The sequence below is a fragment of the Urocitellus parryii genome, chromosome 4, assembly GCF_045843805.1.
Source record: "Urocitellus parryii isolate mUroPar1 chromosome 4, mUroPar1.hap1, whole genome shotgun sequence".
In the NCBI taxonomy this organism is placed as follows: Eukaryota; Metazoa; Chordata; class Mammalia; order Rodentia; family Sciuridae; genus Urocitellus; species Urocitellus parryii.
In genome coordinates this window covers 105,028,154-105,055,720 of record NC_135534.1, presented here as the reverse complement: position 1 = coordinate 105,055,720, position 27,567 = coordinate 105,028,154, and the positions used below count along the sequence as shown (strand labels likewise).

The window sequence follows — 27,567 nt, the reverse complement described above, 5'->3', positions numbered from 1 at the left end:
AAATAGACCCACATGTATACAGTCAACTAATGTTTGACAAAGATAGTAAGGTTCAATGGAAAAAGGCATTCTTCAGTAAATGATACTAGAATAATTAGGAAGTCCACAATGAAAACATAGACATTGAGCCTTACCTCACACCATATATAAACATCAACTTGAAATGGATCATAGATCTAAGAGTACAAGCTAATGTTAGTGGTGCACACTCCTGTAATGCCAGCTATTGAGGGTGAGTGACTTCAAGGCCAGTGGCCATGGGCAACTGAGACCCTGTTTCAAAATAAAATGAAAAAGGGTTGGAGGTGTAGCTCAGCATTGGAGTGATTGCCTGGCATTCATAAGGCTCTAGATTCAATCCCCAGTACTAAAAAAAAAAAAAAAGAAAAAGAAAGAAAGAAAGAAAGAAAGAAAAACTAGAACTATAAAAATTCCAGGTGATAAAACAAGGAAAATTCCTTTAGTTAGGCAAATATTTTTAGGTAAGTTCAATATATCATAAAGGAAATTTTTGATAATTTGGATTTCATCAAAAAGAAAAAAAATCCTTAAAAGACATTGTTAAGAAAATTTTTAAAAACACCCATAAATTGGAAAAATATTTGCAAACATACATTTGGAATGTGCAAAGAGTATTCAGAATATATAAAGAATTCTACATCTCAAAAATAAAGAGAGATCTCAATTTAAAAAAAAGAGAAGAAGAAAAGGGCAAAGTTTGAACTAGCACATCACTGGAGATATGGAAATGACGTACCTACAGAAAGAGATGTTCCACATCATTAAGTATCAGAGAAATGCACATTAAAAACATCCACTAGAACAGGTAACATTAAAAAGAATGATAATCTCAGTACTGGTGAAGACAGAGCTACCAGAACTTTCCTACACTGCTGGTGGGTATGCAAATAGTCCAATTACCCTAGAATACAATTCAGTATTTCTTATAAAGTTAAACAAACACTTACCATATGGCCCACTAATTTCACTCCTAGAATGTATGCCCAAGGAGAAATGAAAATATATGTCCATACAAAGATGTATGTGAATATTCATAAAAGTTTTATTCCTAATAGTCCTAAGCTGGAAATAAACCCTCCAAACAATCAGCTAACATGAGCATAACAGAGGATGACATATCCATAAAATGAAATACCATTAGCAATGAAAAACATCATGGAATACACCAACATGAATTAATCTCAAAAGCATTGTGCTCTCTGAAAGAGGCCGCACGCCAAGGAATACATCTTTATGATTATAAATGTGTCATGTAACATTCTACAAATGGAGGGTGGGAAGGATCCATGCCAGGGCCTGAGAGTGTGCACAGAGGGCTGACTGAGAAGACAGGTGAGGAACTTCTTAGGGCGATGGAAATAATATATCTTGTGCTTGACACACAGTAGCTACGTAACTGGAAGTGTTTATCAAAGCTCATCAAACTGCATACTTTAAAAAGGCAAATTTCATTGTACTCAAATGACACAGAACTCATTAAGTCACTTCCCACTTACCCCCAATATCCTTCTGCCAGCCACAGGCAACCTTTAACCTACCCTTCTGTGTCAATAAATTTGCCTGTTCTGGACCTTTTTTTTTTTTAGAGAGAGATGAGAGAGAGAGAATTTTTTTTTAATATTTATTTTTTAGTTCTCGGCGGACACAACATCTTTGTTGGTATATGGTGCTGAGGATCGAACCCCGGCCGCACGCATGCCAGGCGAGAGCGCTACCACTTGAGCCACATCCCCAGCCCTGGACCTTTCTTATAGAATCTGATAGTGTGTGGTCTTTTGTGTTTATTTTCTTTCTTTTGCTAATGAATAGAGTGTTTCTTCTGAGGGTGATGGGAAAGTTCTAAAATTGATCATGGCCATGGTTGCCCAACTCTGTGAGTCCTCAAAAAACCATTGTGAGCACTTTCGATAGATAAATTTTATGGTACATGAATTCTATCTCAATAAAGCTGTTAGCAAATTTTTGTGGAGTGAATAAAGAAATTTGCCCCTCTGATCCTGTCCTGGCTCTTGCAGGAGATGAATCAGGCAGGACGTGTCCTATGAGCTGGTCACTGGGCCTGGAAGTGCACAATTGAGAGCAGACAGCTCCTGCAATCTGTGTGTGTGAACCCCCCAGCTCGGCAGCCCCGGCCCCTGGGGCTTTGCATGCACTGGGGATTTCATGGAAAGGGGGTTCTGCAGGTCTGGGACCAGGATGGGATCCTAGCAATTTCTCCCCAGTTCTCTGTGGTCAGAACAAACCACTTTCTTAGTCAACTGGGCTGTCACCCCACCCGGGGGTAATTACTGCCGTTGGCCCCTCTGGATGTGTCATCTACACATGTGGGTAATTAAATTGAATCTGGCTGATGACTCGGGCACATGGCATCACACCAGCCCTGGCCCAGTGCAGACTGGGAGAACTGGCTCATCCAGGCACTGGTGTGAATAGAAAGCCCGCTCACCAGTGCTGGGCGCAGGCGGTGGGGGGCGGGGGGTGGTGCACAGAAGCGCTCCCTGGTCTTCCTTACTCCTCACCCCAAAAGTGGAACCCAGAGTGGGTGGGGTCTGCATGGTTCCAGGCTGGGCTGAGGCCTGCGACTGGTTAACCCTGCGATTAGCCTGGAGGCTTTGAACTCTGGGTGGGAGGTTTGGTGCTGAACTAAGGAGAACAGAGCAGGCTTCAAGCCCCAGGGCGTGGGCTGAGGCCTGAGAGGAGATAGTAAGTACAGGAAGCGGGTCTTTACAATCCTGGCCTCTCAAACCCTCTTCCACATGGCATTAGAGGGTTTCTCCAGAATAAGAAGAAGATGAAGCGAGTGATGGGTTAGTCAGAAAAGAGGGCCTCTGGAGTTCCTTCCAAATCCTGCATTCTGCATGTTTGTTTGCTAATACCCATGGGTCTGTGGGACAGCCCTATCCACACCACCTCATTTCATGCTCACGTGACCCTAGGGGGTGTTTCCTACTCTACCTGGGTTATGGAGGAGGACCTGAGGGTCAGAGAAGTCAGATCAATTATTTGCTCCACGTCCCAAACCTTCCATATGGTGGAGCCTGTATTCAAATTCAGGTCTGCCTGACTCAGACATGGAGGCCTCAGTCGGCCATGGCCCAGCTGCCTTCATTCTGTAAGTCTAGAAATCCAGGCTCTTTCTGGTTACTTTGAAGAACATATGTGTGGCTTAAGAATTATCTCCAGAGGGAAGAGCCATGACTCACTCAATCGAGGTTATTTTGTAGGAGGGCATAGCAAGTTTTCTTTGTGATGGGGAGATTGGTGGGAGCAATTTAGTATGAAGCAACTCCTGTTTGGCACATAGTAGAGATTCAATAAAGGCTTGTTGATTGACTAACTGATTGCTTAGATTTGTGATAAACATTGTGAGGGGATGCAAAAGAATTGTTATGAATTTATTAGTGAGTATTGAGTGTGTATTATGCTTAATGTCAATATGAAGATCATACATACTTCCTTGGATTTTTTTTTTTTTTTTTTTTTTGGTATTGGGGCATTTTACCACTTTGCTATATCTCCAACCCTTTTTTAAAATTTTGAGACAGAGTCTCACTAAGTTATCCAGGCTGGCCCCAAACTTGCTACCCTCCTGCTTCAGCTGCCCAAGTTGCTGGGATTATAGGCACGTGCTACCACACTCAGCTTCCTTGGATTTTTAATAATTGAATTTTTAAACATTGGAAATTAATTGAGACAAATGAGCACTGTCCAAATTGAATGAACTGCATCTATTAATCCAGTTGGATAGCAGTTTGCCATCTTTGTTTTAGACTTTCTAAATAAGTTGAAAAGATTCAATAACGAAAGGTATTGAAAAAATTGTGATTAAGAAAAAAAGCTGTATAATAACTTTTTTCCCCTGGTGTTATCTCATTTAATCCTTACAACCCCATGGGATAGATATTATTCTCCCTATTTCATGGATGAAGAAACTAAGATTCCAATAGTAAGTAATATAACCAGAATTCCAATGTAAGATGGCTTTTTAATTTTTTTTAACCTAATTTATGTTCTTAATCACTATGTTATATTACCTTACAGATTAGGAGCTTGTTTAGAACAGAAAACAAACCACAGAGAAAATTAGAATCTCCTGTGTATCAGACGGCTGTCAAGTAATGCTCTCCAAGAACCTGTCTGGATAGGCCTGACTGAAAGCATTGTGAATTTGCTCAAAAACAGAACAACTGATAACATTTCAATGTCAACCTCTGAAGTTGACATCGCACTGGGAGACTGTATACAGACACAGAATAACATTAAAAGCAGCTTCAGAAGTCAAACAGATTTGGATTCAAACCCCGTGTCCTGTGCTTACCGACTATGAGGTCTTGGGCAAACTACCCTGTCTGAGCCTCCCTTGTAATGTAAAGGGAATAAAAATAATTTCTACTCACAAGGTCGATGTGACAACGAAGACATTCACATGAGGAGGGTCTGATAACCATTAGCTGTTATTTTTCTGATAGCAAAATTCCCAGGTGAGGAGGGCAGGGACAAAGGAGAAAGAAACTCTGCACTCAAAACCGAGTCCATGAGAACAGGCACAGACCAGCTGAGCCTTCCTTGCTCTTTTTTAGAGGCCCAAGGTGTGCCTGCAATAATGGCAGGCACACGGTACAATTGTTTATGGAATGTATTAAAAATTAAGCAAGGTGCAGATGCTGAGTGGGTGAGCTTTGATTTGCTAAAGTGGCAGGGAGCAGGTGATCCATGCTCTTTTGTAAGGCTATGGCTCTGACCTTTTATTTTGACTCAAGGTCAGGATCTTAGAGTTCTGACAGGTGGTTTTGGGGCAGTATACCCATGGGTAGTCCAAAGGCAGCCGCTGCCCCAAAGACCAATGGAATCTGAATGTTTTCAGGGAGAAGTTTGGAATTCCACTGGAAACCTTGTCCTCCTCTTGAGTAATGCTCCTCAGTTGATGCTTCCATGATTCCAGGGTCTGCATCAGGAGCTACTAGGAAGATCGCCATTCCTTTGTGTGGGAAAACTATGGCAGAGGAGGAAAACAATTTTGTTTGCTTCTTTGTACTGGGGATTGAACCCAGGGGTTCTCAACTACTGAGCCACATTCCCAGCCCTTTTTAAATATTTTGTTTAGAGATGATCTGGCTTACCTGCTTAAGGCTTCACTATATTGCTGAGGTTGGTTTTGAACTCATGATCCTCCTACTTCAGCCTCCTGAGGGATTAAAGATATGTGCCGTTGCACCTGGCTAGAGAAGAAAAACAATGTGAATCTATACGCCTCAAAAGACGAACTGAATTCTGACACTATACAAGAGGGAACATCAGAAGCATCGAGTGAAGACAGTTTGTAAAGATCCACTTGCAGAGTTTTAAACTTAGAGTAATAATGTCCAATGTCCTCTAAATACTTGAGAGCTTCCAAAAAGCCATCTTACCCATTGTTTAATCTCTAAGGGGCAGACAGAGCAGAGCAGATTCATCTTTGCCAGATCATAGTTGAGAGAACTCAAGTGAAGGGGTTGTTTCAGGTCTACTTCTGGGAAGGAGCCAAGCCAGGGCTGGGCCAAGGTCATGATACATTCTTCCTATGCAGTGCCATAGGTTGGAAACAGAATCAGGTTCAAAGTAAGTGTTCATATCTTCATACAATTTCTATCGATCCTACTTATGAAGGCTTCTGAGGCTTGGTGGAATGTACCACTGATGTTTTCAGTGCACAGCGTCAGAGATAATGTGGCTACAGCCAGGCTAAGCCAAGCCAGCAGCCCTGGGGCCTGGAGCAAGTCATCAAGCTTCTCTGGGTATTAGAGAGAGTGTTACCTGTCCTGTCTACCTTGGAGGGTTTTCCTAAGGGCCAGATGAGATAAGGAAGAGAAAGTGCTTTGCAAATGTGATATTCTGAGTCTTAACAGCTTCTACTCAATGTCAAGTGTCTGAAGGCACTTCTACAGGAATCAGCCTCTTTGCCCTGTTTGCTTGTGTGCTTGGCTCAGCATATACCAACTTTTCTACCCAGTCTGAGTTGGATTAAGCTGAGTCAAAGGATGCTGATTGCACAGAGAATCGGAGCAGGAAATAGGTGCTTGGGTTAAGAAATGACCTCATAGTTCATTCAACTTCTCTATGTACATAGAGAAATAAATCATAGTCCTTAAGATGAATTTGTTCTAAAGGAGAAGTCTTTTGAGAGTGGAAAGAGCAGACTCATGAGTTTTTTTTTTTTTCCAACCTCTAAATATCCTAGAAGAGAAATGGAATAACATAGCTGCATGCTCAAATACCCAAAGTTTCTCATGAGCCAGGTTTAAAGTCTGGGCAACTTTGTATCTTTCTCATCTCAATTTTACTTTTTACTTATTGGTTGAAGTACTAAGGTTTAAATCCAGGCATGCTCTACATCCCCAGCCCTTTTTATTTTTTATTTTGAGACAAGGTCTCACTAAGTTGCTCAGGTTGTCCCCACACTTTTGATCTTCCAGCCTCAAGAATAGCTGGGATTACAGGTGTGCATCACTGTACTTAGCTGTATCTTTTTAAATCATTTACATTCAAAAACAAACCAAAAAAAAAATACATAACATTTTCCTTTCACGGAGCAAATGATATGTTGGTCTTTGGGTGACAGTTGGCAAAACACAACATGATTAATCTGGGGACCTGCAGGAGTTCACCTTCAATGACTGTGCCCTTACCACCACTGATAAAAACACATCTGAAGCAGCTGAGAAAGGAACCTACGAAAAGAATTGCTTCAAGATAAAGTATTCCTTCTCAGTTGCAAAGAGTATAGATAAAGGTTCTATCAAGAATGTCCAAACTTGACATTTTAAAATTTGATATCAAAACAGTAGAGTGACATTTAAGAAGATTTAGAAATGTAATGACCCATTACACTTCTCTGTTACAAATGACACTGTCCTGCTAAGAACATAGAGGAAGAGGCAGAAAATGTGAATTGAAATTAAGCTTTGAATTTATAAGCGGTTGATCATTGGAAAGTCTATTTCTTTGAGTCTTTGCTTCCTTGTTTAAAGTGGGGAGAGTAGTGGTAACACATGCAAAGACATCCTAGGGACAGAATTAAGTAATCTGTGTGCCAGTGATTGACAAATATGGCTTATCGTTTCTTGGCTTCTTTTTGTTTTTACCTTGGGAAATCATATATTATAAGGACACCTTGTTTTGGTTTTTCTCTGGTTTCTGACCATCCTTCCATTCCTGTCTTACAGACAATCATCAGGGGCAATTGCTTCTTTCTCAAACTGTGACTGTTTTCTCTTTTCGATCCTCTGCTTCCCAGCTCCAGGCCTCCGATTACCTTTGACGCTCCTCTCCTAGAGTCCCTCGCCAAAGGGAAAAGGAGCCTCACTTTTTAGGATGATAAAGCTCATATCTGGGCACCACACTGTTTAGAATTAAGAGCCCCAGCAAAAGTCCAGTCCTTCAGCCCAGGTTTTTTTCTACCAAATCTCCAGCAAAGAACCCTTCTCCTTGGACTTTAACACAAAGCACACAACTTCACCATCTCTTTTCTGTGCAAGCTACTATTTGTGGCTCAAATTTTTACACACACAAATTACACACACACACACACACACACACACGCTATTTATTAGTGGACCCTATGTGGCAAGTCTTGTGTCAAACATATTATACAAATGATTTCATTGAATGGATATATATATTCTTGAGAGGAATATTTATTCTCATTTTACAGATTAAGTAACTTTCCCAAAGATATGGAGGTATAGATAGAGCATCCCTAATCCAAGATTCCAAAATCTAAAATGTTCTAAAACTTGGAGCTTTTTAAATGCTGACAGGAGGTCACACTTGGAGTTTCATACCTGACCTCACCTGATGGGTCACAGTCAAAATGCAGGTACATTAAAAACAATGTATAAAATGACTTCTGGGTCACATGCACAAGGTGTATGTGAAACATCAGTGAATTTCATGTTTTGACGTGGGTCCCAACCCCAATATATCTTACTAGGTATATGCAAATATTCCAAAATCAGAAAAAAATCTACATCCCAAAATGCTTTTGGTTCCAACACTTCAGACAAGGGAAACAACCTGCAGTGCATGGAAGGGCTTGATTCCAAGGCCATCTGGCCTCCAAGTCTGTTGTGAATGTCTGAATGACAGCCCTAGGGTTTCAGCCTGTGTCACTGTGTGTGTGACAGCTTTTGGAATCTCACCTCTTCCCCCAGAAATCCTTCTCCACTGGATCAGCAGGAGTTGAAGGCACTCCTGTCTGGCTGTGATTCTCCTGGTCACGGTAGGAAGCTGCTCGCTCGCCCTCCACACACTGTGACTATACATGGTGCTGCACGCAGGGGAACTCGGGTTTGCGCTGCTGGGCTCGTGCCCTGCCTGTCCATCAGCATCTCTGATCTGTCTGCAGCTGCTTCATTTTGTGGAAAATTAGCAGCAATGCTCTGAGTATTTCCAGTGACCATCTGGTGGGGTCTATCTATGGAGTGGGGGAGCCTGTGTAAATATGACCACGAGGCCCCCACTTCAGGAGACTTATGGTGTCCATGGAGAAACTCACAAGGTGAGGAAACCTGCGTCTCCCTCACCCCAGGAGCAAGGGAAGGAACTGGGTGTGTTCAATGTGAAAAGCCACCTACTCAAAGGGTCACCAAACTATTGCCCTCAAGTGTGAGAATGGCTGTTATGAGGAAGTGTGATTTGACTTCTGCCACATGTCCCCATAGAGGGGAGTGAGGAGCCAAAGACACTCGGGTGAATCACAAGGAAGGGCAGCTGCATCAGCTCCTTCTTTGGAAAGAGGCGGCCGCTCCACACAGAACGAAACCCACGCGCTCAGGGAATGGGATTTTCCACTGCCTGGAGCCACCTGGGCACAGGCCGGGGGCTACCAGCAGCAGCATCGCAGGGGTTCTGTCAGCTGCTCTGGCCAGGGAGGTCCTGGAAGGCCGGCCCAGCCGCTGGCTCTGCCTGCCTCCGAAAAGTGGGGCTGTGTGTGCAGAGGCTGCCAGGAGTCCCGCCAGGGCCTTCTTCCCTGGTTTATCCCCACAACAGCAGGTTTTTGATGATGCAATGAGAACAATGCCAATTGAGGGGGAAAGAATGGGTCCTTGTCCCTTTTTGTCCCTCATGTTCTCAACAAAACACAGAGCAGCCAACTCCATGGCCAGGAACAGCCTCATGCCTCCTGGGTTTAGGACTCTAGAATCACTGGTGGAACCACTGGGAGTCCTCTGGCCATGCTTATTTCCTGGCTTCCCCTCCTGGTGCACCTGTCCTTTCTTCCTCCCTGTCCCACTACCTGGTTGACAGGCCCCATATCTGCTTGAATTTTAGAGCTGCCTCACCGGCAGCGTCCCCCATAAGCCTTCCTTAGGGAGCTGGAGGGAGGGAGGCAGCCATCAAGGCAGGAGGGGAGCAAAGTCAAGGAAAGGGTCAGTCAGAAGAAGACCAGGGTCGTGCAGTCAGGCAGGGGGCCAAAGAGACCCGAAGAAGGGAACCAGGAAAGGGCAGAGCCAAGCCAAGGTCAGGTGCAGCAGCCAAGGGCAGGGCCAGGCCTCCAAGACAGCCTTGTTGGGGTCGAGTCCAGGTCTTCAAGCCCAGCCCCTGTACTTTCCACTCTGGAAACAGGAAAACCACCACAAAGAATCTGATGCCACCGTGTGCCCCCAGGCAGGTCCCTGCCTTTTGTTCCTTGTCATCCTCTACTCCCCTGGACACCACACAGCTCCCAGCAGCCCTGTAGGCCTGGGACAGAGCAGCCAAGGCCCTCGGAGGGATTCTGCAGGGGGATGGTGGCTCCGTCAACAAGGTCTCCAGGACAGGCTGACTCGTGTTTCTGATGGAAAATAAGGAAAAAAAATGTAAAATAAACTCATCTTCGTTAGAGCCCAGCCAGTGCCCAATGCCAGGCACGCTCTCCAGTCGGACATGTTAGACCTGTTGTCTGGATGGTGGAGCAGCAGACCTCCAGGGTCACAAACTTGACCTGGACCTTGAGTCTTTCCAGAACCGTCACCCAAAACCCCAAGGCGGAGCTCTTTCCAGAGGTCAGTGAGACCTTCACGGAAAGAGGCTGAGGCTGACCCTCAGAGGCAAGTGGCCTGCTTAGGGACAAATGGTTACCCTCAGGCCTGGCCTATGGATGCTCAGGCTCAGGGGCAGCCTGTGGCTCCATGGTGGCTAAAGAGGGAAGAGGAAGAGAGGAGGATATATGCAGGCCTGTCTTCAGGACTGGACGACAGGTGGGAGGTGTCCCTCTTCTGGGGCATGGAAGGCTGGGGGAGGCTGGAAGGGGATGTGGCCTGTGACTGAGTTCTGCTTTCTTGGAAAGCCAGGGAACTGGCACCACAGAATTAGAGCCCCTAGGGGCTTCCAGAACTTCTTTCCTCCAGCCCCTGCTTCTGCATTAGATACCCATCAGCTACCCTAAGGTGGAGCCGATGGTTTCACCCTGAGCTGGAAGCTTGTATTTTCATAAATGTAAATGGGGGAGGGGAATCATCATTTCCTTTAAGTCTTCACTCAAAGCTCACCTGAGAGGCCACCCCTGGACATATTTCAAATTGTGACTGTGTCCTCCACCTCCTTAATCCCATCCCTTCTCTATTCCTCTATTGCACATCTCACTGTCTAATGTACTGTTTAATTGGTTTGTTGATTTTCGTCTGCCTCCCCCCGATCCCGATGCCAGTACCATCAGACCTGAGTCTTAGCTATTGTGTTCCCAGAACCTATTGTAAACCAAGAAATCACAGACTGAAATAAAAGCAAAGACAGTTTCATTCAGGTGCAGAATAAATGTGCAGAAACCAGGGTCCCTGGTTGGGAGCATTCTTTGGGGGAATATAAATAGGCTTGAGATAAGCTCAGCAATTGGAAACTGGCTCAAAGTAGGGTGTTCATAAATTTATGTATGTATGTTGGCACTGGGAATTGAACCCAGAGTGCTTAACCACTGAGTCACATCCAAGGCCCTCTTTATCTTTTTTTTTTTTTTTTTTTGAGACAGGGTCTCTTTGAGTTGCTGAGGGTCTCACTAAGTTGTTGAGGCTGACTTTGAACTTGCAATCCTCCTGCCTCAGCCTCCTTGAGTTGCTGGGATCACAGGTGTGCACCACCATGTTTGGAATAAAATTTTTAAAATACATTACAATGTCTGTGTCAATAGGCGAACTGGCCAATCTAATATTTCTCAAACTTTGAAAAGTATTGTTAGATTTCAGAAAATTGTTCCCTCTGTCAGATCCAGTTCCTGACAAGATGCCTGTGTGGCAATTTACCCCTGCCAGAAAAATCTCTAATGCTTAGAAAAGACCATTCTGTAGCCATGTTGATTTTTATGGTATCCCTAAAACAGGGCCAGACAATAAATATTTGTTGAAAGAATGCATGAAAGACCTATGTAAAGTGTCTCACAGGACATCCAGCTCCTTATTATAATTGCTACTATTGTTTGCTACAGGTGACTTGTGATCCCTCAGTCCCTCTGGCCACCAGATGATCTCTGAGCTTCCCTTTCACTCTAAAAATCTTAGTGTCCCAGATGCTCCTAATATGAAACCTCCCCTGATCCAGCTAATTCCCAGCCCCTTCCCCTGGCATTCGTCAGCGGAGCTCGGCCAGGCTTGGTGCGTGAAGCTCTTCCTTTTGACTCTGAGGATCAGAATGGGGCGCAGGTGTGGGATCATGAGTCAGCCCAATAATTCCTGGAACAGTTTCCATTCAGATATTTATGTGTTTCAATTTAATTGACTTGGTTGCACTGTTTCATCAATTTTATTGTTTTCAATAGAGGCAATTCATTATGTGCACAATTAATGCCATTTGATTTTAATTTCTTTATCAAGAGTTTTCACAGAAATAACTTCCTTGGATTCAGAAAAAAATATTTACCAGACCACTTGCCCTGATGTGGGGTTTGGACGTGTGACCCTTGGCATGGAGCTCCACACTGTCCTGCCCTGGGTGGGGCCCTGTCCCTGGCCATGGATGTCCCCTGTGGGGACAGGATCATCCCGGATCCGGTGCCTCTGTGAGGGGGGCTCAGGTGGGTCGGGCTCAGCCATCCTCATGGGGCCCCCTTGGTCCCCTGAAGGAGGCAGGCCAGCGCCCTCCAGCTGCCTCTGTGGGGGCAGTTTCAGGAGCAGAGGCAGCACACGCTCCCGGTATTCGCTGAGTAACTGGGATGTCCAGGGAGGGCGGAGGGACAGGTCTGGCAAGTTCTGCCTTGTTTATACTCAGGATTACCTCACAGCCAACCAGCCTCCCCGCCCCATTCGCAGGGCCGGCCCTCGGCCCTCAACCTCCTTTTCCCCACATGCCTGGGAAGCTGGGGGACAACATGGACCTTCCTCTTGACATCAGCTGAGCCTGAAGACTCATCCCTGGGAGGCCATGGAGAGGGACAGCGGCAGGGTAAGTGTGCGTGTGGCTCTCGGCTGGCTGATCTTCCCGGTGCTGAGGGACGGGGTGGCTGGGAGACAGGTGAGGCACAGCCGCCTGGTGCCTCTGGTTTGGGGGGGGGGGGGGAAGAATGCCTCCTCGGGTCGGAAGTTCCTGGGGACTGGGATCTCTGGGCCTCCTCTGCATCATGATCCCTGGAAGCTGCTCCTTCGGGGAGAAGCTGGTGGAATTTGGGTTCAGGTCCCAGGACTGAGTGGCTGAGCCCTTCTTTGTGAGCTGTGAGCAGTCTGGCCAGGACATCTGTGCTGTTAAGTGGTCAGTTTTGCTGGTTGCTAATCTAATCTAACCTAACCTGATTTTTGCTGGTTTGAGAGTCAAGAGCATCTTACCCGATCTTCAAGTCTACCTTGTTTGATCCCCTAGTAGATTCCAAAACCTTCCCAGAAAAATATGACTGTGTACATTTAAAGATTTTTAAGGGATTTTTCAACCATGCTTAGTCACTGATTTTTGCTCAATAATCCTCATCTTGGGAAGGGCTTCCTTGTGTCTAACCACAATTCCTTGCTACAACATGGTTCTTTTCCTTTGCTGCTCTTGGGGTAGTAGAGAGCAGCTGAGCTGTTTTCCGTGGGCGGAAAAGCTGGTTACAGACGTGTAAAGCCTTCCCAAGGCTTCAACTATGCCTCTGCTTTCTAACTTCACTGAGTGCTCAGGTCTTGTTTTCTGCTCCTTTCCATGTTCTTTGTAGTTTCTTGATATGGTAGAATCTGGGACTCAAGGGAGACGGGCCAGCCTGGATTTGAGAAAGATCAATTCATTCTGTGTTCCAGCCTGGAGTTGGCTTGTGGTCCATTTTGAACTCCAGATGTGTTTCTGGAAGCTTTACCATTATTTTTCCTACCAACCTTTTAGTGCCCTCTTGACTCTTCTTTCCCCAGGCCACCTCCCCTGCCTTCTGGTCTCCTTGGCTCATCTCTCCACCTCACCAAGGTCTTTTGGCCTCAGGCCTCTGAGACTCAATGGGGTCGCTGGTGATCAGAAAGAATGGCATATAGGATGGAATGGAGTTTTGTTGGAAGCCTGGAGAACGTGAAACTGCAGTCACAACAATGGTGTCCTCCTGGGTGGCTTGGTGGGAGTCTAAATTTGATGGTCCCTACACCCAAAGCGAAGGGCTGAGCTATCTAGAGCGGGGCTGAGCTCACAGTGGAGGTGAATGGATGGGCCTGGTCCCTGGGGCAGGGTGATGGGGTGGTGTCCACCCAGGAGGCCCATGGTCCCAGGAGGTCCATGTCCCCAGAGTCAGGAACCCATGTGACAGGTCACTGGAGGAACAAAGGATGGAGAACAACCTTTTATGTTTAATGAAAAAATAAAGACTTCGAATTAATAGTTAAATGTCAAAGGTATGGTAGGCCATGATCATCTTGGAAGGGAGATTGTCAGCACTTACTTCAAAATGAAAGAAATGAACCATTCTTTCCTTATTTAAGGTCTTTAAATTTTTCCTTTGCTCTTAGGTGGATTCCCTGGGGTAAGGACAGGGCAAGCTAGAGAGGGGGCTGCTAATCGTGTTTGAAGGTATTTGTTGAGATTGATGAGATGGGAATGGGCTGGGAGATGCTGGTCAATAAGGCCAAGCCTTCTCCCCGAGGGCTTTACTGCAGAGAGATGCTTTGCAGTTTCTGTCTCAGCTCTAAACACTAGTAAGGAAGATGGTGGTCAATGGGCATGAGCCTGCTGATGCTCCTGTGGGAGAAACTAAGTCTTCAGAAGGATCTTGAGAAAGGGATGGACAAGGCACTCAGCTTCTCCATATTCAAAAGCAAAGGTGAGACAGGTGCAGTTTGCAGACCTAGAATCACAGCAACTTGGGAGAATGAAGCAGGAGAATCCAAGTTGGAGGCCAGCCTGAACAGTTTAGTGAGACCCCATCTCAAAAACAACCAACTAACCAAACAAATGAACAAAACACCAACAAAAACCCAAAACCCATCAAAAGTTTCATGCTGTGGTGGACAGAGAACTGACCAAGTTCCAGGCTGTGGGCAAGTTCTAAACCTCCCTGTACTTTAGTTTTTTTTTCCTTTATAAAATGGAATAATAACAGCACCAATAGAATAGATACTGTTATATTGTGTGCATGTAAGAATATGTAACAGCAAGTGCCACCATTATGTACAACTATCATGCACCAATAAAAAGTGTAGAAAAATAGACTGGAGTCCAACACAACAAAGAAAAAGAAGGAGAGGGAGGAGGAGAAAGGAGAAGAGAAGAGAAGGAAGGAAGGAAGGAAGGAAGGAAGGAAGGAAGGAAGGAAGGAAGGAAGGAAGGAAGGAAGGAAGGTTGGTCTTTCACCTAGTAAGCCTCTTCTAGAACAACATCCAATATTCCAACATTGATAGAGATGCAGATATAACCACAGTGTTAGGAATTGTCGCCCTCTGGGGTCTAATCCTGGCTCCTCTAAATTTGAACAAATATCTTCTCTCTACATCTAGTTTTCCTCCACCTTCCAAAGAAGAGGGTTGGACAAACTTCCCCCTGACTCCCTTTCTGGTTCCCTAACAGTGGGATTGCCGGGTGCCACACTGGATACATGCATCGTTCTTCCCAATGGTGCATATTAGACCTGCAGTGCTTATTAGAGAAAGACTGAAGTACACCCATTGATAGAGCAACCATCCTTTGTGGGACAGATTTTCTTATGCTGGGAATTCCTATTTCTTATGCTGGTTCCAAATCACCCAAGACCACACATGCTCTGGATTGGTGAGATCCAGGACCCTCTAGGACAAGGCAGCTTCCCCAGGACGGGCTGGGCAGGCTCCCAAGGTGGCAGGCCCATGGACTCAGTTCACCTTGCCAACCTCAGCCCCAAAATGCAGGCACCTCTGAAGCTCTGTGTGCCCTTCGCCCCTGTAGGGACATAGCCCTCACCTGAGACCCGCTTCTCGCTGTCGTTGGTCCTGAGCAGCCTTCTGCCTGTTACACCTGCCTGTCTTCCCTGAGTTGTCCTCTGTGACTTGGCAATGGGAGCACAGGTGTGTGGGAGTGTGTGCCAGGCTCCAGGCTGGGTGCTGGGTGGGAAGACTAGTTGATAGAACAATGGCCTCTTAAGTGTCTTGTTTTGGCCAAACAGCTTCCTCTTGGCCTAGCAACAACAGGGGTGAACTGAGCAGGTGGGCAGGGAGCCGGCGCCAGGGGGCGGTGGTGAGTCTGCCTACATTCCGGGAACTCCAGGTTCAGGGAACCAGAGAGTGGGAGAGAGCCCTGTGGCCCTGAAGGCGCAGTAAGGCCTGGGCCAGGTGGCGAGGAGGGGAAGAAGCCCTTATCCACCAGAGCCCAGCCCCGTGCAGTTGTCACACTGGATAGGGTCAGGGCCACCCCACTGTAGCCCATGGGGTCCTTAGTGGCCCCCAGGGAAGCATTTTAGGCTCCAACAAGGGGAGCTCCTTCCTTCCCCTCTTGGTCCTATTGGGAGCTGGGGGCAGCTTTTCCTGTCTAGTCCAGAGTGTTGGGGTTCCAGCCTATGGTCCTGCCTGTGCCCACCCTTTGAAAGTCCTTGATACTCAGAGTTTCTGGGGAAGAGGATACGTATCTGAGGCCTAGGTCTGGGGAAGGGTCTTTCCTCTCTGGAGGATGGTGAGGGGCAGGCTGTGGGAGAGTACAGTGTCATGGGGCAGCTCAAGGATGTGGCTAGAGGTTTGAGCTTCCAGTCCTGCCACTGTCCCTAACAGGCTGTGTGATCTTCAGCAAGCCACCAAGCCTCTCTGGTCCTTCATTGCCTTATCCATATGATAAAGGGCTTGGACTGAAGGGGTTTCAAATTCCTCCCAGCTCTGACAGTCTGAAGTGCCCAGCCCCCCACACCAGGCTTAATGAAAGGATGTCCCCAAGGATGGAGCTTCTACTGGACCTGGAGGGACCCACTGGGCCTGCCCCAGGCTGGGTATGTTGCCACCAAGGTCACTGGATCTTCTTCAGGTCTACCAGGGGAGCTTTAGATAGCGTCCTCCTCACTGTCTGCGTGGGGCTAAGACTGACCACGTCTGTAAGAGTCCATGCTGCTGCCTCTTCGCAGAGCCTGGGGCTCAGTCCACAGCACAGCCACCTAGCCGGGGGGGAGCACCCATGAGCTGGCTGTGGTGTCACTCAGCACCGACAGAGAGCCCCTCTCCTCCATGACATCACTGGCTGAGCCCACAGGAGACACAGGGGAGGCCAAAGGCAGGACACTCTCAGGGGCTGGTTAACTCACTCCCATCCCCCACTAGGTTAGCAGTCCCGGGGGAGGAGTCCCTACAAGAAACCAGGAAAATTCCCCACTCACCTGGAGGTACGGACCCCAGCCCTGGGAACTCAGAATAGAGAGCACCAGACTGAAAGAAAGGGGCCTTGGATTTCGTTGTTTTTAAATCCCTGGTCTGCCGTGAGACAGACCTCAACAACTGCAGGCAAAACACACAAATGTTTCCTGTCTAGCTAGGCGCGGTGGCATGTGCCTGTCATCCCAGCAGTTTAGGAGACTGAGGCAGGAGGATCACAAGTTTGAGGCTAGCCTCAGCAATTTAGTAAGATCCTATGCAACTTAACGAGACTCTGTCTCAAAATAAAAGATTAAAAGGGCTGGGCATGTAGCTCAGTGGTGAAGGGGTCTTGGGTTCAATCCCTCCCCAGTCCTGAACAAGAGGAGCAGATGTTTAAGGCCTCTGCTTCCTAGTCTTTGAGATGAGAATCATAATCCTTACAGACTCCTGTCCAGGGAAATGCCTGAAAAGAACCTGGAGCCAGGAACTGTCCCCAGCTCTCTTCCTGGTGGCCCTCACTTTCCTTGCCCCAAGGCCTCCCTTGCTGCCTCCTGTCCCAGGATATTTGGAGGGTCCAGATAGTCTTTGAACAGAGCCCTGGGAGCAGCAGAGGCACAGCAGGGGCACCCTGGAGTGCAGGCCTTTCATGGTGGGGAAGGGCTCGCAGCCATGTTACCCCCAGGGCTGACCCCAGAGGCCCCCGGGGTAGGTGAGGAGGAGAGGCAGGGCCAGGAGAGAATGATGGGCAGGCAAAGGTGCAGAGCCCCCTGGGAGCTGCTGCTCTGCCTAGTCCACATGCCCCCATGTGGGTGGCTGAGCCTCTGGTCTGCAGGGACATGGTGGAGAGGTCAGGGCACAGCAGAGACTTGGCATCTGAGTCCTATTCCCCGTCTTGTGCTTACTGACAAAGGCAAGGATTTGGGAGGCCTGAGTTCTGATTCCAGCTCTGCCCCTTTTATCTCAGGACCTTAGATCAAGGTCTCCTCCCTTTCCTGCTCCCCACCTCCTAAAAGCATCTGCCCTCAAGCTCATCAAGCCTCTGGGTAGGTAGGAGGATGGAATCTTAGTACTTGCTTTCCAAGAATTGAGGGAAGGAAATGAGTTAGTGCTGTAGCAGGTTAGACATCAGGAAGAACTTCTAGCAGGGTGGAGTGGCCAGCCATAATATATCTGAAGAGGGATGGTTGTGGGATCTCTTATACTGATGGCCCCTGAAGATGAAGATGCTTCCTAATGTCCTGCGATGGTTGGGTCCAGGTTCAGAGTCAGGGAGTGGACAGAGGGTCTCACTGAGGATGCTACTTGTCTTGCCTTGGTCCACCTGCCTGCCTCCCACCAGCTCTGACAGCAGAGGGCTCGCTCTGCCAAAACCAGGGCTGAACACCCCAACTCAGGGTGGCTGCACTTTTGCTCATGCTGGCTGCTCCCGGCTTCCCAGCATGCCCGCCGACACCCTCCTCCCTGGTCTAACCCCAGGCTGCTCCAGCATCATGAATGCACCCCCATCCTCCCGCCATCTTCCTCAGTGTCTCGCCCCCTGAGACCCTCTCAACCCCTTCTTCTCCAGCCCAGCCCTTTGTTGTACCCCTCAAAATGAGGTCCCAGGGTCCCAGGGTCCCAGGGTCATAGTCACATTCAGGTGGAGACAGCCTGGGCTCTTCCCTGGGATTGCAAAGATTATGTTAGAGGTTGGGGGTGGGCTAGGCCTACTCCTCAGTCCCCCTGAGCTCCAGTTCCTCTTGTAGAAACTGGGGACAATCATACTGCCCAGCTTGCTCACTAGGAGCCTTGTGAGAATCAAAGGAAACGGTGGAGGTGAAGCTTCACAAATACTAACCTGAAGAGAGGAAGGAAATTCCCCTGGGTACCTGTGATACTGTTGGTCAAGACTCTACTTGCTCCTGGCAGACCTGATTAGAATCCAAGCCGTGTCACTTCCCTGGTATGTGAATCTGGCGTATCCTTAACCTCCCTGGACCTTGGTTTTGATATCTGTAAAATGGGGCTCATGATACCAACCACAAAGAGCTGTCAGAGGATTGAAATAGGATGCAGCAAAGTCCCTAGTGGGCTGTTAACTTTATTACAGTTGAACACACATTTATAGACCAGGATCTTTCCTGTACATTCCCCATGTACCTGGGAAGGGGGTGAGATTAAGCCCACTTTACAGATATGGAGCCAGGCTCTGATGGGCTCCAGGTTACTTGCCCAAGGAAACCCAGTTAGAAACGACCCGGGCGTTTTCAGGCAGACCTGTTCCAAGGCCAGCACTCCCAAACCACAGCGAGCAACCCCAGCACAGTCAAGTCACCCAGGCCCCTAGTGCTTTTCAGCAAGTGCTTTGCGTATATCACCTATGACGACCGTGCTGTGGAGCAGGGTGAACTGGATCCCACAGATAAGGAAGCTGAGTCGTGACAGGTGAAGTCACTGTCCAATGTCACACAGCTGGATTCCAGCACAGTCACTAACTGTGATGGCACTGCCCTAGGTCACTATGTTCTGCCCATTCCTGGCAGGTCACAGGGCCCAACCATGGTTCATGCCAGAAGGTTCCACTAGACTGACTTCCCTGTGGGAACCTCTGGGTTCCCAGTGGAGCTGCTGGCCCTACCAGGCCCCAGGTCCCAGTTCTTTGGTGGTCCCAGTTCTTTGGCTGTGTGTCAAATGCGAAATGTGCACCTTAAGCATAAGCAGACTGCACCAGGAGGCTCTCCTGATTCAAGAAGGGCAGGAACTCATGCAAGTAAGCCAGAGGGGAGTCCTGGGTGATTCTGGTAATCTAGCTCTGAGCCTTGACTTACTTATCTGCAAAATGGGCTTCCAGAATGATCAGCTTTTCAGGATGAGATGAGGACCTTGTGAGGCCACAGATATGAATGTCAATTGTAAACTCTAAAGTGCCGTCTACTTATGAGTGATTAGTATTTTATTATCTGAACGATGGGAAATACCCTTGAAGTTGGGAAAAAGTAGAGTGTGAACTTAGGAGAGAGACCAGGCGGGTCATCGGAGGCCCTGTCATGCCAGGGTCCCTAGCAGGTGGGAAGCTCAGGGTCTTACCTGGGGGGGAGCTGACCCTGGCTTTGCCCAGCACCCTGCTTTTCCTCCCTAAGATGAACTCACCCACCACTCAGCCCATACCTGCCACTCATCATGTCCGTGGCTGTTGATCTAGGCATGGTTGATGCTGTGTGCTTCAGGGAAAGGGGGAGAGGAATAGCCATTTTCTAGTACTTTCTGTGTGCCAGATGCCAGCAACGATGCTCCTAAGGGGTATTTTATAGGTGAAGAAAAAAAAAGGCTTAGAGAATTAAAGCACTGGCCCAAAGTCACATTGCTACTGAGTAATAGACCCAGGGTTGAGACCCAGGTCTGCCTGACCCACACCAGTGCTACCAACTGTCCCCATTTCCACCTTTGTCCCGACCCCAGTCCTGTTCTGCTTAGAGTGGCCAGAGTCTAACCTTTGTCTCATGGAAACCTGGCTCTAGACAATGGCCATGAGAGGTGGCCTCAGCTCTGGCTCAGCTGCCTTCAGGTCCCCAGATGCACCCGAGCCCACCCCTGCTCGCCCAGGCCGGCCTGCCAGGCAGCAGCGCTCAGGGTCTCTGCAAAGTCACTTGTGGTCAGGAACCGGGGATTCTTCCTTGCATTCATCCCTCACCCCCCAGAAAAATGAGGACATACCCCCAAATGATTACTTCTGACTTGCAGAAGAGAGAATTTATAAAGTAAAACCACTCTGTGGGCTCTCTCTTCACATTATTGATGGTTTCCCTTGCTGAGAAGAAGCTTTTTAGTTTGAATACAACCCATTTATTAATTTTTGATTTTATTTCTTGCACTTTAGGAGTCTGGTTAAGGAAGGCAGGACCTCATCCGACGTGATGGAGATCTGGGCCTACTTTTTCCTCTGTTAGACGCAGGGTCTCTAGTCTAATTCCTAGTCCTTGATCCACTTGACTTGAGTTTTGTGCATGGTGAGAGATAGTGATTTAATTTCATTTTGCTGCATATGGATTTCCAGTTTTCCCAGCACCATTTGTTGACAAGGCTATCTTTTCACCAATGTATGTTTTCAGCACCCACAGAGTGGGAGAACAGCTTTACTACACAAACGTCAGATAGAACATTAATTTCCAAGATAAATGGGCCAAGGAACTGGACAGACACTTCTCAGAAGAAGATATACAATTGATTATCAAATATATGAAAAAATGTTCAACTTCTCTAGTAATTAGAGAAATGCAAATCAAAACTACTCTAAGATTTCATCTCACTCCAGTCAGAATGACAATTATCAAGAATATAAGCAATAATAAGTATTGGTGAGGATGTGGGGGAAAAGGTACACTCATACATCGCTGGTGGGACTGTAAATTGATGCAACCACTCTGGAAAGCAGTATGGAGATTCCTCAGGAAATGTGGAATGGAATCACCTTTTGACCAAGCTATCCCACTCCTTAGTCTATACCCAAAGGACTTAAAATCAGCCTACTATAGTGACATAGCCACATCAATAAACATTTTATAGCAGCTCCATTCACAATAGCTAAACTATGGGAGCAATTTAGATGTTCTTCAACAGATGAATGGATAAAGAAATTGTGGTATATATACACAGTGGCATATTACTAAGCCTTAAAAGAGAATAAAATAATGGCATTTGCAGGTAAATGGATGGAGTTGGAGAATATAGTGCTAAGTGAAGTAAGACAATTCCCAAAAACTGAAGGCCAAATTTCTGTCTGATTAGTGGATGCTGATCCATAATGGTGGGGGAGTGGGAAGAATGGACAAATTTTGATTGGACAAAGGGGAGGGAAAAGATGGGCAGGGACATGGGGACAGGAAATAAGGTGGAATGAGATGGACATCATTACCGTAGGTACATATAATGATGCACATACGATGCAGCTCTACATCGTGTGCAACCAGAGAAAGAAAAGTTGTGCTCCATTTGTGTGCAATGAATTGAAATGCATTCTGCTGTCATGTATAACTAAATAAAACAAATTTTAAAAAAGTTTTTCAAAGATATATAAAAAGTAAAACCAAATAGGATGAGGGGTGCACTCGGGCCAGATGTGCCCATGAGGAAGACTGGGGTCTGGTCTGCTTAGGAAGGATGTTCAATGTGTGGTTGGCGAGGGATGGAAATGGAGGCCCAAGAGAGCCAGTGCCCTCCCCAGCCCTGGGTCCCCAAGCCTAGGTGGGCTTCCTCCACTGTTCCTCCACTCCCCAGGACAGCTGCCCTCCTGAGCAGCCAACCAATTCTCAGCAGATGTTACAATGATGGTCAGATGTAGCCCGGGAGCCAGGTCAGTTCCTGCTCTGGGGGCTCAGAAGGGGACTGAAGAGGCAGAGATGCAGGAGGGAGGTCAGAGGGACTTCTGCCCACCAGCTCCCTCTCCCAGGGCTTTCCAGAGAGGAGCAGCACTGGCTGTTCTTTGACTGCCCTTGAAGTTCCAGCTGCTGCCTTCCTTGGTATAGCCGTCCGCCAGGAGCCCTGGACTCCAACTTTCTGGGTCAAGTCCTGACTCTGCTACTTTCTAGCTCTGAGAACTTGATCAAGCTGCTTCATCTCTCCACCTCTGTTCCTCCCTGTGCAAAATGGGAATAATAATGGTTCCTGCCTCATAGGATTGTTAAGAGGATTAAATGAGGAAATATATATATATATATATATATATATATATATATATATATATATATATATATATATATAAAGGGCTTAGAACACATTAAGTCTTCTGTACATATAAATTAACACAGTAAATATAAATTAAGAACCACTCCAAGTAAGATCCTTGTCCAAGCATGGGGGAGCCGCACCCCAGCCTGTGCCTTCTTCCCTTGCCTCTCGCCTCTTGAGGCTCCTGGCGGATTCGTGCGCATGCGCGTATGCGTGCCAGATCCAGTGGGACGGAGAATGGGGGCTAGTCAGGGCAGCTGAGGGCTTTCCTTAAGCAGGGTGTTTTACTTTTTCACAAAAGCTTATAGTGAGACAGTATTTTATAATTTAACACATACATGAAAGAAAAGGATGGGGGTGTAGGAGGAAGTGAGGGGGTGGTGACTTTCCCACAGGGGACAGGATTCCTCCATCCCACATCTCAGAGAGAGTGTGCATCCCGGCAGCCCCTTCTTTGACCCTCTCTACACACACAGCCTGAGGAGGTGCCCCAGCCCATAGCACATGGCCCCCTGCCCTCCGCCCACCTCTGCGGGTCCCCGTCGGGGAGCCGGGGCCAGCACTCTCTCCCCTTGCTCATGTCTTCTCAGGTGCTTCCTTGTCCACCCCCAGCCCTTGTCCATTTATCCCCTGGCCCCCCCTGAGGGACGCCCTCTGTTCTGTTATAGAATGCTTCCCCGGCAAGGACGCCCCCAGCCCGGGCTTCTCCAGCAAGGACGTCTCCGGCGCGGGCCTCCCCATCCAGGTCGTCATCGGGAGGGTCATCATCGGCCAGGTCAGCCTCCACGACGTCCTCTCCAACAAGAGTGTGTCTTGTTAGAGCGACACCAGTGGGGGCTGTCCCAGTCCGGGCATCTCCTGCCAGGACAGCGCCAGCCACCAGGGCCAGCGGGGAGAGCCCAGGTAAGTGGGACATGGCAGGGAGGGCAGGAGGGGCAGGGATGGCAGGAGGAACAGGGAAGCAGTCTGTGGGTGACAGGAGATCTCAGCTGGCGCTCTCTGCTCCTCAGGCCTCTGGGATAATGACATTGGGCATGGCCAGGGTGGGCTTTGAGGGACCTGGGGAGGCAAAGGCAGAGAGGAAGTGTCACATGAAGACCCAAGACAGGCAGGCCTGGTTGCTATCTGACTGTGACTGACCGCCATGGTCTCCAAACCTCTTCCTCACAGTCCCACTCAGACACATTTGGCCTCAGGTATTTCTAGCCCCTGCCCCTAGGTGTCTAAGCTCCCTGAGGACAGGGCTCTGTGATATGTGCTCCTTTTGCACCCTACTGAGGTTCCCCCCTGTGCTAGGTTTTTCCTAGCCAAAGAGGTTTGGGGGACCTTCCCAGTCTTTCTTCTGAGTGGTGAGACACTTTGGTGGGCTTTGGAATCAGACACACTGCATGTGATCCTCTGCCCTGTCACTCCCTATCCAAGCAACCTTGGGCAAGTTATTTCATTTCCATGAGCCTCAGTTACCCCATCTTTAAAATGGGCCTCAGCTCACAAGGATACTATGAGAATGAAGTCAGAGGACACATGCAAAGTGCCTGGCTGGCCCAGAGGAGTGCATAAAAGGGTTAGTATCAGGAGGGTGGAGGCATATTCTGGGTACAGAGGTCCTAATGGGCCCTCCCAGGCCAGCCTTGCCTCCTCCTCCTTCTCCTCCTGCCAGACTCCTCCCCAGCAGCCTTACCTCCCTTGCTGCCCTGCTCCTAGGTCTCGGCTTGCCCAAGTTCTCCTGGCAGGAGAGCCAGAAGCAGCTGCCGCTCATCGGGTGTGTCCTCCTCCTCATCGCCCTCGTGGTCGCGCTCATCCTTCTCTGTGAGTTGAATGGAGGGAGCAGGGGTGGGTTCTGGTGGTTGCCAGGTGGCACAGGGCCCTGGGATGCGGGCACACATCAGGGACAGGGCACCCATGCTCACTCTGCTACCACATTCACGCAGGGACACTCCTGCAGATGGCCTTGGACCATGGTGCAGCCAGGAACCTTTGAGGCAGCTGGGTTAAGAGTGTGGGATGCAGAGGAGCCTGGGCTTGGGTCCCTCTATTTCCTGTGCAGTTTACCCAGGCGAGTGAGCTAACCACGCTGAGCTCAGTCTCTGCGTCTTCAGATGGGACAGAACCCGTTTCCATGTGCCCATCAGCTCTCATTCCAACTTCATCAGGTATGAGGACCAAAATGAGATGATGGCATAATTCCTGGCACAAATACTCACTCTCCTAATGCTAGCTACTAAAAAGATAAAAGAAAAAAAAAGCATGAAAACATTGATTAGAAAAAGTATCTCATGGATATCTGGCCAGTTCTAAGTTCAGGGTTTCAGGACCCTTCAATTTCTCCCTCTTTGGAAAAGATACCCAGGGTGCACCCCAGGCTCTCTGCTCAGCAGTTAACTGGGAGACCCAGCACAGGGGGGAACTCAGTAGGAAACAAAAGTGAGCGTGCATCACACTCTGACTCCTGGGAGTGGCGGTGGTTGGAAATAACTCAGGCCAAATGTGTCTGAGCATGACTGTGAGAAAGAGGTGATACCTATATGGGTCAGGGTTCAGGGGCCAGTTGGAGACGTGGAAGATGGGAGAGCAGTTCTGACCTGGACTGGGCCTGAGAGCAGATAAGCAGCTGCTGGAAGTGTGGGGGCCTGTTGGTCAAGGCCGGAATGAGGAGAGGGAGGGGACCTGCCTAGCCACAGGGGAGAGTACATACTTGGGGGCCTGGAGCCATCTGTTTGGCTCAGTAAGGCCAGGCCACGCAGCAGAGGCGTAAGGATACTTCTGCAGAGACGGTGGGGCAAAGGGCAGGGTGGCTGAGGAAGAGGGCTGTGTGGGTGGGGGCCGTGTGCTGTCCCTTCAAGTTCCTGCCCTCACACCCTGCTCCTGCTTCCTACCAACTGCACGGCTTCAACAAGTTGTTACCATTCTGAGCCTCAGTTTCCCCACCTGATGACCATGTAGTGGAGTCTGTCATGATATGTGTAAAGGCCTCGCGGGGCCATGGGGCACCTCCTGTGGGTGCTCCCGCACTGCTCCTCTCCTGCATCCTGCCCCATGAGAGTGGAAAATGACCCACGGAGGGAGCATATGGCACCCAAAGTTGGGCTCACTGAGTAGAGTTAAGCTCCTGTCCTGGTTTTGGAGCATTTCCTGAAGTCCCCAGTGGCTCCTTCAGGGAGGTCTGGAGACCAGGGCCAGGGAGGTGGTGTGACTTGTGAAGGTCACTGTGCAGCTACATGGTGGGGTCAGGACTGGAGCCCAGCCTCCCAGCTCCCATCCACATTGAGGTGGCCACTTCACGAACATTCTGAGAGATGAACTGCCCCGTGTTCAGCTGAACCTCCCTGCAGAGGTCAGGGATTAGGAGGACAGGAGGACCATGACATGGAGAGGAGGGGCAAGACCAAGAGATGAGGAGGGACTTGTGTCTGCACTGGAAGGAGCAGTCACAAAAGGGGCCTTTACCTTGGTGACCAAGAGCAAGTCGTGGGGCCAGTGGGAGAATGTGGGGTTGGGGCTGGGGAGTCAGCTAGGCCAGGAGGCTGGGTGAGGAATGAGGACTCTGTCTGGGGCATCTTGGGTGTGGGGGGGCGGGGAGTGTCTCCAGGCAGTAGGGCAACAGTTCCCGGCTTGGAAAGGGATTGCTGTTAGAAACAGGAGGTCAAGAAACTGATGTCTATAAGGTTCTTGAAGAGGTTTTCTCATACACTTGAGTGAGAAGAGTTGAGTGAGAAGACATTTGAAGGCATAAAGGGAAGTAGTGAGGCAAGGACAGCACAGGAGACACCCTCACTTAGGGGAGAGGGAGAGGAAGCCCACCTAGGAACTCCCTAGGCTGGAAGGACAGTCGCCCTTGAGAGGACAGAACCGTGGTGGCTGCATGTGTGTGACTGTAGGGATAAAAATGTCTGCTCTGACCCTGGGGAGCACAGAGAAGAGGGGATGCCAAGGGTCCTGAGGGGCCTCGGGACACTGGAGCGGGTGGTTTCTCCAGCCCCTGCCTCAGCCAGCACGCAGGGCAGGGGGACCCCCAAGAGCTGCCCACCTCAGCACCCCATCTCTCTCTCTCTCCCCCTCCTCTCTCTGGGTGGCTGGCTGCTCGAGTCTGCCTGGGGCTGCCCTGCTTGCAGGAGCTTTCTGGAGCATTCCGGAGCATTCCTGAGCAGCCTTTCTCTCCATACAGATGGGGGACGAGAGCCCCAGAGTCCAAGAGGGATTGCAGGTCGGTGTCTCAGAACCCCCAGGGCCTTGGGCTTCTCAGTGTCTCGCCTCTCTGGAGTCGGCTGTGACCCAGCTGTTTGCTTCTGTTTTTCCAGTCTACTTCTGGCGGGGCCACACGGGGATCAAGTACAAGGAGCCCGTGGAGAGCTGCCCCAAGCACGCAGTTCGCTGTGATGGGGTGGTGGACTGCAAGCTGAAGAGTGACGAGCTGGGCTGTGGTAAGGAGGCTGGACACGGGAGTGTGTGTGTGTGTGTGTGTGTGCATGTGCACACGTGTGTGTGTGTGTGCATGTGCACACGTGTGTGTGTGCGTGTGCACACGTGTGTGTGTGTGTGTGTGTGTGTGCATGCACGCTTTGGTGACTTCTAACTGTGGTGCAAACTGTAAGAGCTCAAACAGGAGGAAATGGACAGAGAATCAGAAAATCTGGGTCCTAGTTACAGTAGACTTGGGTTTAAAGCTTGACTTCAGTGCTGTGTGACCTGCATAAGCCACTTACCTTCTCAGGGCTGCAGTTTCTTAATTTATAAAGTGAGTGAATTGGACAAGATGAGTGAGTCTCCAATAAAATCTGACAACTCTCAAATATCAGACTGCTCTAAGCAGAGCAGCTCTGACTAGAGATGAGTAAGGGGTCCAGAGCACCATCCCTGTGCCCCTCCTCTCTGTCCAATGGGTGACCTCCACTTTGCCACTCCTGTGGTTTCTTGAAGTTCTAGAGAGAAATCTGTTTGTGCTCTTGTTGTGGTTCGTGAATGTGTGTGGTTTGTGAGTGTGTGTGGTCTGCATACAGCCCTGCTGAGGTGTGTATGTGAGGGTGCCTGTATGTACATGTGACCCGTCCATTTCACCTGTGCATAGACATGTCCACTTGTCCACAACTACAATCATCTGTGACAGTCTGTCGTGTCAGATCACAGACCTTATTTCTCTTGTTACCTTCTC

The 27,567-nt window shown here is 48.7% G+C and overlaps 1 protein-coding gene across 1 annotated transcript in view; it reads left to right on the top strand.

Annotated features, from left to right (window-relative positions):
- Window positions 1-12,338: 12,338 nt before the first annotated feature.
- Tmprss13 (transmembrane serine protease 13) overlaps window positions 12,339-27,567 on the top strand; it is a 28,691-nt gene continuing 13,462 nt past the window's right edge. The window contains exons 1-4 of the mRNA XM_026396371.2: window positions 12,339-12,411; window positions 23,087-23,321; window positions 24,123-24,227; window positions 26,717-26,839. Coding sequence (XP_026252156.1) covers window positions 12,391-12,411; window positions 23,087-23,321; window positions 24,123-24,227; window positions 26,717-26,839 — 484 coding nt within the window. The 5' untranslated portion in view covers window positions 12,339-12,390. The remainder of the gene's footprint in view (window positions 12,412-23,086; window positions 23,322-24,122; window positions 24,228-26,716; window positions 26,840-27,567) is intronic.